The sequence below is a fragment of the Rhinopithecus roxellana genome, chromosome 3 (assembly GCF_007565055.1).
Source record: "Rhinopithecus roxellana isolate Shanxi Qingling chromosome 3, ASM756505v1, whole genome shotgun sequence".
NCBI lineage: Eukaryota > Metazoa > Chordata > Mammalia > Primates > Cercopithecidae > Rhinopithecus > Rhinopithecus roxellana.
Genome location: NC_044551.1, coordinates 58,176,303 through 58,189,504, shown reverse-complemented (window position 1 = coordinate 58,189,504; position 13,202 = coordinate 58,176,303). Strand labels below are relative to the sequence as shown.

The 13,202-nt window shown below is 37.0% G+C and overlaps 1 protein-coding gene across 2 annotated transcripts in view; it reads right to left on the bottom strand.

Annotated features, from left to right (window-relative positions):
* The window catches only part of CWC27 (CWC27 spliceosome associated cyclophilin), a 258,775-nt gene that overhangs the window by 26,641 nt on the left and 218,932 nt on the right, over positions 1–13,202 (bottom strand). For both annotated transcript variants that reach the window (XM_010368255.1, XM_010368262.1), the window contains one exon: positions 11,774–11,877. In XM_010368255.1, coding sequence (XP_010366557.1) covers positions 11,774–11,877 — 104 coding nt within the window. The remainder of the gene's footprint in view (positions 1–11,773; positions 11,878–13,202) is intronic.

Genomic DNA, 13,202 nt, shown 5'->3' with positions numbered 1-13,202 from the left:
GCTGAGAATTATTCAGTACCATCTAAATTTTTGTTTTTTAAAAAAGGATCTTAACAGCTAGAACCTGAAAGAAATGAGATAGCCTACTACATGAAATAATTTGGCATAAGCCAGTTTGAGACAACTCACTAGTTGTGCAGAAATCTTACAAGAGGAAAAGCAGAACAGTGCATATGTGAGACTCTCCAAAGGGGTTTGGAAAAATGGTAGTATTGATAAACAACTGTGAGAAGCTGTGGCCCCAAGAGAATGGGATAAAACCCTGCTGCTTTTCCCCCTTTCTTTTCTACCCCAGCATGGCTCTGAATGAGGGCACAGTTGCAAAAAGTGCAGGGTAGAACAGTGTAACTAAAGATCCAACACTCTGGCTGGAGGAAGAAAGGGGGAGGCCCACAATAGTAGAAGGTATTGAGGAGACTGTAAAGGGAAAAGGTACCCCATAAAGTCAGTGCATGTGTCGATCCAATGCTAAATTGCATATCAAAGACTCTGAGAACTTAAATAAAAGATAGTCTAGGCTGGGCATGGTGGCTCATGCCTGTAATCCCAGCACTTTGGGGGGGATGAGGCAGGGGGATCACCTGAGGTCGGGAGTTCGAGACCAGCCTGACCAACATGGAGAAACCCCATCTCTACTAAAAAATACAAAATTAGCCATGCGTGGTGGCGCATGCCTGTAATCCCAGCTACTCAGGAGGCTGAGGCAGGAGAATCACTTGAACCTGGGAGGTGGAGGTTGCAGTGAGCCAAGATTGCACCATTGCACTACAACCTGGGCAACAAGAGCAAAACTCTATCTCAAAAAAATAAAATAAAATAAAAAATAAAAAGGTCTAACAGCCAGGTCCCAGACTGGACAGTGGGTGGCATATACATGGGACAGATACAAATAGTAATGCAAAGGCATTGAGAACAAGACTAAGATTGAAACTAAATCCCATAGAAGGGTGATCAGAACTTGTGTCCTGAGCCCAAATGGCTTGTCTGCTATATAACATAACATTTTTCATAGGATTTAAATCCTATGAATATAAATCATAGGATTTAACCCAGAGACTCATAATATTTAAAATGTTTAGGATACAATAAAAAAATTACTTGGCATAAGAGAATCATAAAAATCTTAACTTGCATGGGAAAAGACAATCAACAGATACTAATACTGAGATGACAGGCACTGGAATTATTTGACAGAGACTTTTAAACAGTTATTGTAAAAAAGCTGAAAGAAGAGCAAACACTGTTGAAATAAATGAGAAGATAGAAAGCTTCAACATAAAAATAAATACAAATAAAAGTTTTAGAACTGAAAAATACAACAATCAAAATTAAAAACCCACTGCAAGGGCTCAGTAGCAGAATGGAGGTGACAGAGAACAGCAAAGGTCTAAAATTCATGTCACTAGAGTCCTAGAATAGAGAAGAAGGAGTGTGTTGAGGATAAAATAATTTAAGAAATAATGTCTAAAAACTTCCCAAATTTAGTGAAAGACACAAACCTACAGATTCAAGAGGCATAGCCAACATCACACATAGTAAACCCAAAGGAATTGATACCTACTCATGCAAATCAAATTAGCAAGAACAAAAGATGAAAAAATTGTAGAGAAAAATAATGATTATTTATAAGGAAACAACAATTTGAATGAGTGAAGATTTTCCAAAAGAAACCATGCAGAACAGAATTTGGTGGAACAAACATCTTTAAAGTGATGAAAGAAATGAACTGTTGACCCATAATTCTATATTCAGTGAAAATATCCCTCAGAAATGCAGGTTAAATAATGACACTCTAAAATGAAGGAAAACTAAAATAATCTGTGACCAGCAGATCTGCTCTAAAATCATTATTCAAGGAAGTTCTTTAGCTAGAAGAGAAATAATACCAGAAGGAAACCTGACATATGAATAAAGAAAGAGTAACATGAATGGTAAATACCTGGGTAAATATAACAGAGTCTTCTCTTGCTGAGTTCCTTAAAATGTGTTTGACAGCTGAGAGCAAAAATTATTAACATTTTCCTGAGGGGATTCTCAATGTATGTAGATGTGATACATAAATTGGCTAGAATACAAAGGGAAGAGGTAAAGGGACCTACATACATATAAGAATTCTATATTCCTATTGAAGTAATAAAATATTAACTCTAAATAAACTATGAAAAGTTAAAAAAGTACATTGCAATTCCTATATCAATCAGTGAAACAAAACACTATTCAAAGAGATACTGTCAAAAACACAATAGATAAATTAAATGGAAATGCTAAAAAATGCTCAAATAATCCAAAAGAATGCCAAAAAAAGGAAACTGAAGAATAAAAAACAAATGGAGGGCACTTCTGGTTTCACCTCTAACATGTAAAGAGCTTGAAAGTCATCAGTTCATCCTTGCAACAAGAAAAAAGCTAAATAAACTGGAAAAAAATGATTTTTGTTTAGATGCATTAGAGGGTTGAGGTCACAGGGTAAAGTGCCACCTCCAAATCTGGAAATACAGGCAACTACAGAGAATCTTTTTCCAGATCAGCTTACCTGGAACAAATGCTACTGGAGCCATAAACTGGTAGGAACGCTTAAGTGGTAATTTTGATGAATTGCAGGAAGCTGTGTGTGGATTAGCATGAGAGTAAGAAACTCCTGGGGGCCCAGTCTGAGGGGGCTCTGATAAAACAAAAGCACCAGGTCTAGATGGGTTCATTGATGAATTTTACTGAACATTTAAGAAAGAAATTATACCAGTTCTTTGCAATCTCTTCTAGAAGACAGAAGCAGAGGGAACACTTTCTAACTTACTCTATGAAGCCAGCATTATCCTAATACAAAAACCAAACAAAGGGATTAGAAGAAGAGAAAGCCACAAACAGATATCCTTTAAGAGCATAGATGCAAATATCCTCAACAAAATATCAAAAAATCGAACCCAACAATGTATAAAAAGAATTATATACCATGACCAAGTGGGATTTATCCCAGGTACACAACAAAGCTGGTTCAACACACTGGTAAGGATGTGGAGTAATAGAAGTTCTTATTTGTTGCTGGTGGGAATGTAAAATGGTAGAGGCACTTTGGAAGACAGGCAGTTTCTTACAAAACTAAATGTATCCTTACAATCCAGTATTTGCTTTTTGATATCTACTCAAATGAGCTGAAAACTTATGTTCATACAAAAACCTTTATACATATGTTTACTGTAGCTTTATTCATAATTGCCCTAACTTGGAAACAACAAAGACACCCTTCAGTAGGTGAATGGATAAACTGTGGTACACACATACAATGGAATGTTATTCAGTGCTAAGAAGGAATGAGCTATCCAGCCATGAAAAGACATGGAGAAATCTTAAATGCTTATTATTAAGTGAAAGAGACCAATTTGAAAAGGCTACATACTATATGGTTCCAGCTATATGACATTCTGGAAAAGGCAAAACTATGGGTACAGAAAAATAGGATTTAGTGGGAAGAGAGGAATAAATAGGTGGAGTATAAAGGATTTTTAGGGCAGTGAAACTACACTGATACTATAATTGTAGACATGTGTCACTACACTGCACATTTGTAAAAACCCACAGAACATATGACACCAAGAGTGAACCCTAATATAAACTATGGGATTTGGGTGATGATGTGTGAATGCAGGTTCACTGATTGTAACAAATATACCAGTCTGATGGGACAGGTTGATAATGGGGATGGCTATGTGTGTGTGTGTGTATGGGCAGAGGGTATATGGGAACTCTGCTTTCGCTCTATTTTGCTGTGAACCTAAAACTGCTCTAAAAAAATAAAGTATATTTTTAAAAAAACCTAAAATGGAAATCTCAATTTGGATGGTTTCACTGGCAAATTCTATCAAGTACTTAAAGAATAACACCAATTCTAAATAATCTTTTTTTTCCCCAAAAATAGAAGCACAGGAAACATTTCCCAGCTCATTTTTAAAAGCCCAGCATTATTCTGATGCCTAAATAAGACAAAAATAGCAGAAGAAAGCTACAGACCACTATCCCTAATGAAGACAGACACAAACATCCACAAGAAAATATTGAATCCAACAAGTTGAATCCAACAATGTATAAAAAAGAATAATATACCACAACCAAGTGGGGTTTATTACGGGAATCCAAGGCTAGTTTAAGATTAAAAAAAGAAAATCAACCAATGTAATCTGCCCTATTAACAATCAAAGAAAAACCACATGATCATATCAGTTAGTATAGAAAAATGTTGGACAAATTCAACATCGTTCATGTTAAAAACTCTCAGAAAACTAGAAGTAGAAGGGAACTTTCTCGAACTGACTGTATTAGTCCATTCTCACACTGCTATGAAGAAATATCCTAGACTGGGCAATTTATAAAGGAAAGACATTTAATTGACTCACAGTTCCACATGGCTGGGGAGGCCTCAGGAAACTTACAATCATGTTGAAAGGGAAAGCAAACACGTCCTTTATGTGGTGGCAGGAGAGAGAAATGCAAGCAGAAGAAATGCCAGCCACTTATAAAACCATCAGATCTTCTGAGACTCATTATCACGAGAACAGCATGGGGGAACCATCCCAATGATCCAATCACCTCCACCTGGTCCTGCCCTTGATTTTGGGCCTATTATGAACCAGGCACTGGATACAGTACTATAAGGACCAAAAAGCAGATAAATTATTTAACTTCACTGTGCCTCAGTTCTTTCATGGGTAAATAAAGATAATTAATACCTATCCCATAAAGTCAAGTGCATGTGAAGCACTTAGAATCAGTAGGACATTATTTTGTGAATTGAAGAGGCTAGGCACAAATATAAGAATGAAGAAAACTAAAGGCCGGGCGTGATAGCTCATGCCTGTAATCCCAGCACTTTGGGAGGCTGAGTCGGGCAGATCACCTGAGGTCAGGAGTTCAACACCAGTCTGACCAACATGGTGAAACCCTATCTCTACTAAAAATACAAAAAATTAGCCGCGCATGGTGCATGCCTATGGTCCCAACTACTCGGGAGGCTGAGGCACAAGAATCACTTGAACCTGGGAGGCGCAGATCGCAGTGAACCAAGATCTCGTCAGTGGACTCCAGCCTGGGCAACAAAAGCAAAACTCTGTCTCAACAACAACAACAACAACAAAAAAAAAAAAAAAAAAAAAAGGAAAAGAGTATATTTAAATACTACTTTGTGTGAGAAAAAATTTAGAAAAGTAAACAAGCACATAAAACCAAATGCCATGTCACGGACCACTTCAAAACAGTTAAAGGCCAGAAAAGGGTTGATGGGGAAATGGGACTCTGTTGTAGCAGGCCTAGGCCAGTGACAATGGGCACATTTATTTCAGAAAGTACCACATTGCTTCTACTTGAGAACAAGGATCACACACTGGGACCTGGAAAAAAGCTTCCTAGGACCTACAGATGGGGTCATAATCTGTGATTGAAAAAGGACCATCATTACATACTCAATGACCAGAGATGACTTGTCCCAATGGTTCTCAAAATGTGACTCAGGGATCCCTGTGCGCCTGCAAGGTCAAATTTATTTTTGTATGAATACTAAGACACTTGTTTGTCTATTTCATTCTTATCACCTCATGAGTGCACAGTGAAATTTTTCAGAGAATACATGAAGTGTGAGATAAAACAGAGTAAAGCAGATATGCTCCTATCATGCCAGATTTCAGAGATTTACCAAAAAAATGGAAAACAATGCCACTCATATCACTAAATTTTTTGTTTTGCAGGCATAATTTTTTTTATAAAAGTATGTTGTTTATAACATATTATTAATAGATATATTCCATATAAACAAAAGCTCTTTGGAGTTCTCAGGAATTGTTAAGATTGTAAAGCAGTGGCCCCCAACCTTTTTTGGCACCAGGACCCAGTTTCGTGGAAGACAGTTTTTCCATGAATGGGGGTGAGGGAGTATTGATTTCGGGATGAAACTGTTCTGTTTCAGACCATCAGGCATTAGAGTCTCATAATGAGCATGCAACCAAATCCCTTGCAGGTGTAGTTCACAACAGGGTTTGCGCTCCTATGAGAATCTAATGCTGCCGTTGATATGACCTTGGTGAAGCTCAGGCAGTAATGCTCACTTGCCTGCCACTTACTGCCTGCTGGGCGGCTCAGTTCCTAACAGGCCATGGACCAGTACCAGTTTGCAGACTAGGGGTCAGGGACCCCTGGTGTAAAGGGCCCAGAGACCAATAATTTGAGCTCCACTGCCTAATATTAAAGGGTGACGTTGGCTAAGTTCATTTAGCCAACTTGAGCCTTTATTATTTTCACAGTCTCCACCCTTATTGCTGTATTTGCGTTCATCTATGCTAACCTGTGCTTGGCAATGTCCTGTTTGAATGAAGTGGAAAATAACTGAAATATTCTACCAACACTTTGGGAGGCTGAAGCGGGAAGATCATTTGAGGCCAGGAGTTCGAGATCAGCCTGGGCAAAATAGTGAGACACTATCTTAAAAAAAAAAAAAAAAAAATAGCCAAGTGTGGTGGTGTATGCCTGTGGTCTTACCTACTTGGGAGGCTGAGGTGGAGGATCACTTGAGCCTGGAACCTTGAGGCTGGAGTGAGCCTTGACTGAACCAGTGCACTCCAGCCTGGGCAACAGAGTGAGACTCTGTCTCAAAAAACCAAAAATTCTTTTGCTGTCATTGCACCCTTCATTCAATACATGACTAAACTATACACAAATTACAGTATGTATTACATATAAAAGGTGTTGAAAGCTTTGCTAGTATAAGCAATGAGATGAAGCTATGTTCTTTCATGGTATCTTATAATGAGGTCTGACTGGGTCTAAAAGTCAATTATCTCTTGTTTACATCTGTATTATTAAGATTTCACTGTTTTGGATACAGACAGCTGGTACTTGTTGCTTCTGCACTGTGCTAACTCCAAAGGGAAGCTTTAAAACTTCTTTAAGCCAAATCTTGGTTTTCAGAACTTCAGTCTCTAGCAGATACAAACTGTCTGACTGATGGCTAAAATTGATTTTTAACACTAGCCAAAGTGCAATAATAAAACTGAAAAAAAAAAATCCATATCCAGAAGTTTTAACCCATAGGGTTATCTTGGAGAATTTTTCAGAACCAAGAACAAGACTATTTGGAGATAAGGCTCCCAAGAAGAGGAACTAAATTGAAACTTGTATAGTTTTATGAAAAACAGAAGCAAACCACACTGTGTTTTTATTTTTTTAAAAATTTAAGAAGGCAAAGCATTTCTTCTAAAACGTTAATGTCTTTCACTAAGCTCTTTAAGGAATCTTAACTAATTCTTGAGATTCTAATAGCCCTAAGACAAGTCTTAAATTATATTTACTTCAGGGTACAAATTAGAATGATATTTTGTGATAGCCATTTGAAAATATTTAGCAGAAGTCAACATGTATACTCACTGAGAAGCAATTCCAGTTTTAGAAATTTATCCTAAGAAAATGGCAATGACATAGAAACAAGGATGTTACAGCATTGTTTATATATCCAACAACATGGTCAAGTAAATTTGTGGTTCACCATATAATGGAATATGACGGTCATAATACAAAAGATAAAAATTACATCATAAAATTATATAAGATAAGGAGAAGTAGTCACTGCATATTGCTGAGGGAAAAAAGCAAGTTATAAAGCTTGCTATACGTACTATACGATCTCATTTCTGTTTAAACTATGTATGTGCATAGAAATACCTGGACAGACACAAATTAATATGTATAAAAATATACTTTTACATATTTGGTATAATAGCATAAATACATACATTGATATGTATAAATCAACAGTATTTATCTTTGAGTTTGGGATCATAGGTAATTTTCATTTACCTTTTTTGAGCATGTTTGCATTCTGATTTTTCCACAGTGAACATCTTTCATCTTTTTTTTTTTTTGAGATGGAGTCTTGGTCTGCAAACCAGGCTGGAGTGCAGTGGCACAATCTTGGCTCACTGCAACCACCGTCTCTCGGGTTCAAGTGATTCTTGTGCCTCAGTCTCCTGAGTAGCTGGGACTACAAGCACGCGTCACCATGCCCGGCAAATTTTTGTATTTTTAGTAGTTTTTGCAATGTTTTTGCAAGTAGGTTTTGAAATGTTGGCCAGGCTGGTCTCAAACTCTTGACCTCAGGTGATCCACCTGCCTTGGCCTCCCAAAGTGCTGGGATTACAGGTGTAAGCCACCATGCCTGGCCACAGTGAACATCTTTTAATTATATAATAATCAGTAAAATATTTACTTGAGGCAACCATGCAATTGTTGGTATTTTTCAAATTTTTATAATGTGTGTACTATGGAAGAAAGTGACGGAGGGGAGAGAAAGAAGAGAAAGAGGGAAGAAGGCAGACAGACCATTATATTGTTTATTATTTTGTCTTGTATATGTGCTATAATGTTTTAAGTTAATCTCATATTTAACAATCTGGAAATAAATTTTCAATGAAACATAGTAGTGAAGAGTTAATGCCCATAAGATTGAAGCCATTCACATAGATTGAATTTTTCTCCTCTCCTTAGAAATGCCAATTTTGTTGTGTAAGGAGCAGGTGGCTATCTTTCTCGAAACTTTTTTGGGAGCTCACCAAGCTTCATCTAACCAAACCCAATCTGGCATATGGACTTCATCCATATGGTCATATGAATCCCTGGGCAAGTTCCTCCTGCCATGTGTCTAATCGGTTTCATAAAATCCATGCTCGAAGAAGGGTTCCATAGCTACATGAGTCTGTGATACTGTGGGACTAAGGAATGTAGTGACAAAGAGACCACTCTACCTGCTAAACTGGAATCTAGTACCATCACTATTACCAAATATTGGCAGTACATATCTGAACAAAGGAGGAATCCTAGTAATTCTGAGTGAAAAATTTCTATCATGCATTTCAGTGTAGATCTACTAATAACACTTCTTTAAATGCCTTGTTAGACAGTGAAATCTGGGAATAATTTTCAAACACCATATGCACTGTTTACAATAGAATCATATTTCTTTTCTTTCTCTCCCTCTCCTACTTTTTTTTTTTTTTTTTTGCATAAAAAGTATAATGCTGCTGAATGGTACCCAAATGTCTGTTGTATACCATGCCAATACAGCAGCTCAGCCAAAAATGCGAATAGAATAGTTTGCCAAGTAAAAGAAAACATAACAAATTGGTAATGGTTTCTATCTTGACAGAAAATGAAAATGATCCCTCAATGTGTGGCCACTCATGCGGACACATAAAAACGTCTTAGAAGCAATCATTTTACCTCAGATAACAGACCCTGACAGTGTAGTACAGCACACTGGCTGACTTTCACTTCTCAGAAAAGCGGCAACCGTGACCTACAAAATAGTCTGGGAACCATGTAATTTATGCATAACACACATGCACATGCTATGCACTCATAATATTTGTTATAAATCATTCTGAATATAAGACTCCTTTCCTGAGAACAATATACTTTATGAGAGAGGATCTAAATCACTAGAGACTTGAGAAAGCTAAACTGAACAGAAATGATGTTGCTAATCAGGTTACAAAATCCAAAGGTCTAAATTGCAATAAAAAGGCATTACATAAGGGTCCTATATATGCTATCTGATTCTGCATAGTGCCTTGAACATGAAAGGTATTTTTGTTAGATGTTAGATAAAACAAATACCAAAAAAATTCTGGAGGTGCATAGTGTACAGCTCTGCCATTCTGCTTTGGAAACTGTAATTGAAAGCAGAAATGAACCTCCTGAAGACCTGCTAATGGTTCCTTTAACTTGTTCCCCATCTCTTCACCATTTATTTTCTCCCAATGGAGAATTAGCCAACATCATTGACCAGTGATTTTTTTCCCCATGTCCAGTGAAGTTTCCCCATTTTAAACTTTCTAATGAGAATGTTAGACAGAAAATTGATTGTATAATCAAATAACATGAAAAACAGGAATGGCACTTTTAAAAATACATCATTGGTATCTGAAGCTAATGAGGAATTCAAAATGAGAGAATACTGAACCAAGGGGCTAGGAAGAACCTTGAGAAGTTAAATGGTCTTGCCAAGTTGAAAGTAAATTTGAATCCTGTGGCTTATGAGTTTCAAATGAATCTTCTGGGGTTTGAATTTGCTGGTGACTTTCCTGTTCAATAAAAAAGGACTTAAATGGCTTATAAAAAGTTTAAAAAAACTTATTGGGCATCAAACTGCTCTTACAAAACACCATCTTGATGAGTTAAGTGTAAATGAATCAGAAACACATGGGTCATATTTCCTTTAAAAATGCATATGGATTCAAAAATAAAGGGAAGAGGTCTTGGCAAAATATTTTTTGTGTGGTTGCTGAACCCAAAACACTTGAAAGAGATTTTGAGACATTCAAGGAATCTCCTTACCCCACACCCCCCCCCCCAAAAAAAAACAAGAACCCAAAACAAAGCTAAACTAAACCTGTCCAGTCATATAAAACAAAAAGTTCTACACAATGTGCATTTATCTCTATGGGTCAATCAACATCCACTGAGCCTTTGCCTTTGGCACCAAATTATGGAAGAAGACAGCTTCTGCCTTCAAGCAACTTTGAATTTTGGTATAAACAAATCTATGTAAGTAATAGAAACCTATTAAAAGATATCCAGGATCTTACAAAAACTGGCATGGTAACCTGCATCATATGAAAACTATAAATTAATTGAGAAATAGACAAGTGCTTTCAGGGTCCTAGGTTAGATAGGATTCATTCCATTCAAATCATCATGCCCTCAGCCCTTTTGATTAAAGTTATATACAGTTGCAGAGTCTTACGTGTTTGAATGTTTTCTTAATTTAAGTGTTTTTATGTCTTTTTAAATGTGTGTTCCAGCCCTCCTTCCTCCACCCTCTAGATTTGTGAGTGCTCAACAAATCTTGCTGACTGGTTTCCTGGAGGATGGGAATGCTGAACGGAGTTTTGAAACAGGAGAGATGCTGTTTGGCAGAGAGAACTGAGGCTATGATTCTGGGTTGGGGTAATGGCACATGTGATGGTTCAGAGGCTCCAGAGGGTGAGTCATGTGTAGGGGGTGATACATTGGCTTGCTTGCAGCAATGTGACTGAGCCAGGGTGTAGTGGGAGGTGGAGGCAGTTAGGTGTGGGGAGGCCTAATACACTGCATGTGAAGTCAACTTGAGGACAGAGGGGTGTGATAAAGAAAAACACAATTTTTATTCCTTTTTTTTTTTTTGCCAGTATAGGATAAAGTTCTAAGCAAAGGACATGTACATGTCATTACTTTATTTCTTATCAGTGTCTTAAAAAGCTGAAAACTATCCAAAGATAAAAATAAAATTAACTTGTATGAGTTGCTAGGATCCTGTAGGTCATAACTTTGAAGAGGAAGTTAGTAGGATTATGAAATAGATTACTGAGTCCTAAAATGTTTGTGGGAAAATGTAAGAAATTATTGATTTATTATCTTCTAAGGTTGTTTTTGAGTTGTTTAATGTGAGTCTCATCTTTTCCACAATATTAGAAAGTTACTCAGAGCTGGGATAGTGTCATATATTTGTTGTGCATTTTTTTACTGGCTAGCCCAATGCTGGACACATCAAGTGCTCAATAAACGCTTGTTTCTTCAGTGCTTGGTGCGTTTATTTATGTTACTTTATATTGAACTGAAATAAAGTCAAAAGTTGCCAAGGTCCTATAATGGTGATAGTAAAGTCTGAAAACAAAAGGATGATATAGTGGAAATGTACCAGTAGGGTCTCTGCTCTGAGCCTACTTGTTCATGGTTAATATACAAAAATCAAAGCCCTTACCATCCTTCATCATCTTCTACTTCTGCTTCAGGAATGTCATTTTCAGGCGTTTCAGCAATTGCTTGAGTAAGTTTAGATTTAAACTGGTTCAGCAGTGCAAGGGTCTGAAATAACAATTAGACTGCTAAGTTTTCTGATAAAGATAAATATAATTTTAAAAGAGATGCTTAAGTTTGTTAGAAAAGGAAATATCCTACTTGGATGTAAAACAAAATGCTTGATTTTGAACAAAAAGAACAAAACTACCTTTAGGCTGCAATAGTGACATTAATAAACCTTGACATTAATAAACCTTGATAGTTTGGATTTGCACTCACATTTCCCCTCAGAGGTAGGTGACTATTTTCTGATTTGGGAAACAAAAGTTTGCTTATGTAGAAGACAGAAGACCCAACTTTTAAAAATACATATTTGGCCTGGTGCATTGGTTCATGTCCCAGCACTCTGGGAGGCCAAAGTGGGAGGATCTTTTGAGCCCAAGAGTTCAAGACCTCAAGACCAGTAGGGGTAATGTAGTGAAACTCCATCACTACAAAATGAAAAGAAAAAAAGTCAGATGTGGTGGTGTGCATCTGTAGTCCCAGTTACTCTGAAGCCTGAGGCAGGAGGATCACTTGAGCCTAGGAGTTTCAGGCTGCAGTGACCTATGATTGTGCCACTGCACTCCAGCGTGGGTAACAGAGTAAGACTCTTGTCTCTAAATAAATACATAAAATAAAATAAAATAAAACATTTATGCTCATTTATAGTTAAGGTTTTAGTGTCTATAAGAAAGAAAGGTAATTCATTAAGTTATGTGAAATCAAAAATAAAAAAACAAATAGTATTGTTTATTTGACAAATTTCCAAAAATATAAAAATATCGATATTGAGAAGGTAGAATGAACATATTAACTGTTGGAAAATGGGTAAATTGGAATATCTTTAGAAAGCTGTTGATATGTATTGGAAACTTTAAGATGATCATTCCCCTTGACTGAGTAATTCCAATCCTGGGATGATAGAAAAATAATGTGAAACAGAGAAAATGGCTTAAGCACAAGATGTGCACTGCAGCATTATTCATACAAATGGAAAAATGAAAACCTATTAAATGTCTATCAATAAGAAACTAGATAAATTTAGTAGAAAGCAATAAATACACTATTTAAAAATTTTATTTTTATTTCTTATTTTTATTTTTTTGAGACAGAGTCTTGCTGTGAGGCCCAGGCTGGAGTACAATGGTGCGATCTTGGCTCACTGCAACCTCCGTCGCCCAGGTTCAAGCCATTCTCCTGCCCCAGACTCCTGAGTAGCTGGGACTACAGGCACTTGCCACCATGCCCAGCTAATTTTTTGTATTTTTAGTAGAGACGCGGTTTCATCATATTGGCCAGGCTGGTCTCCAACTCCTGACCTCAAGTGATCCACATGCCTCAGCCTCCCA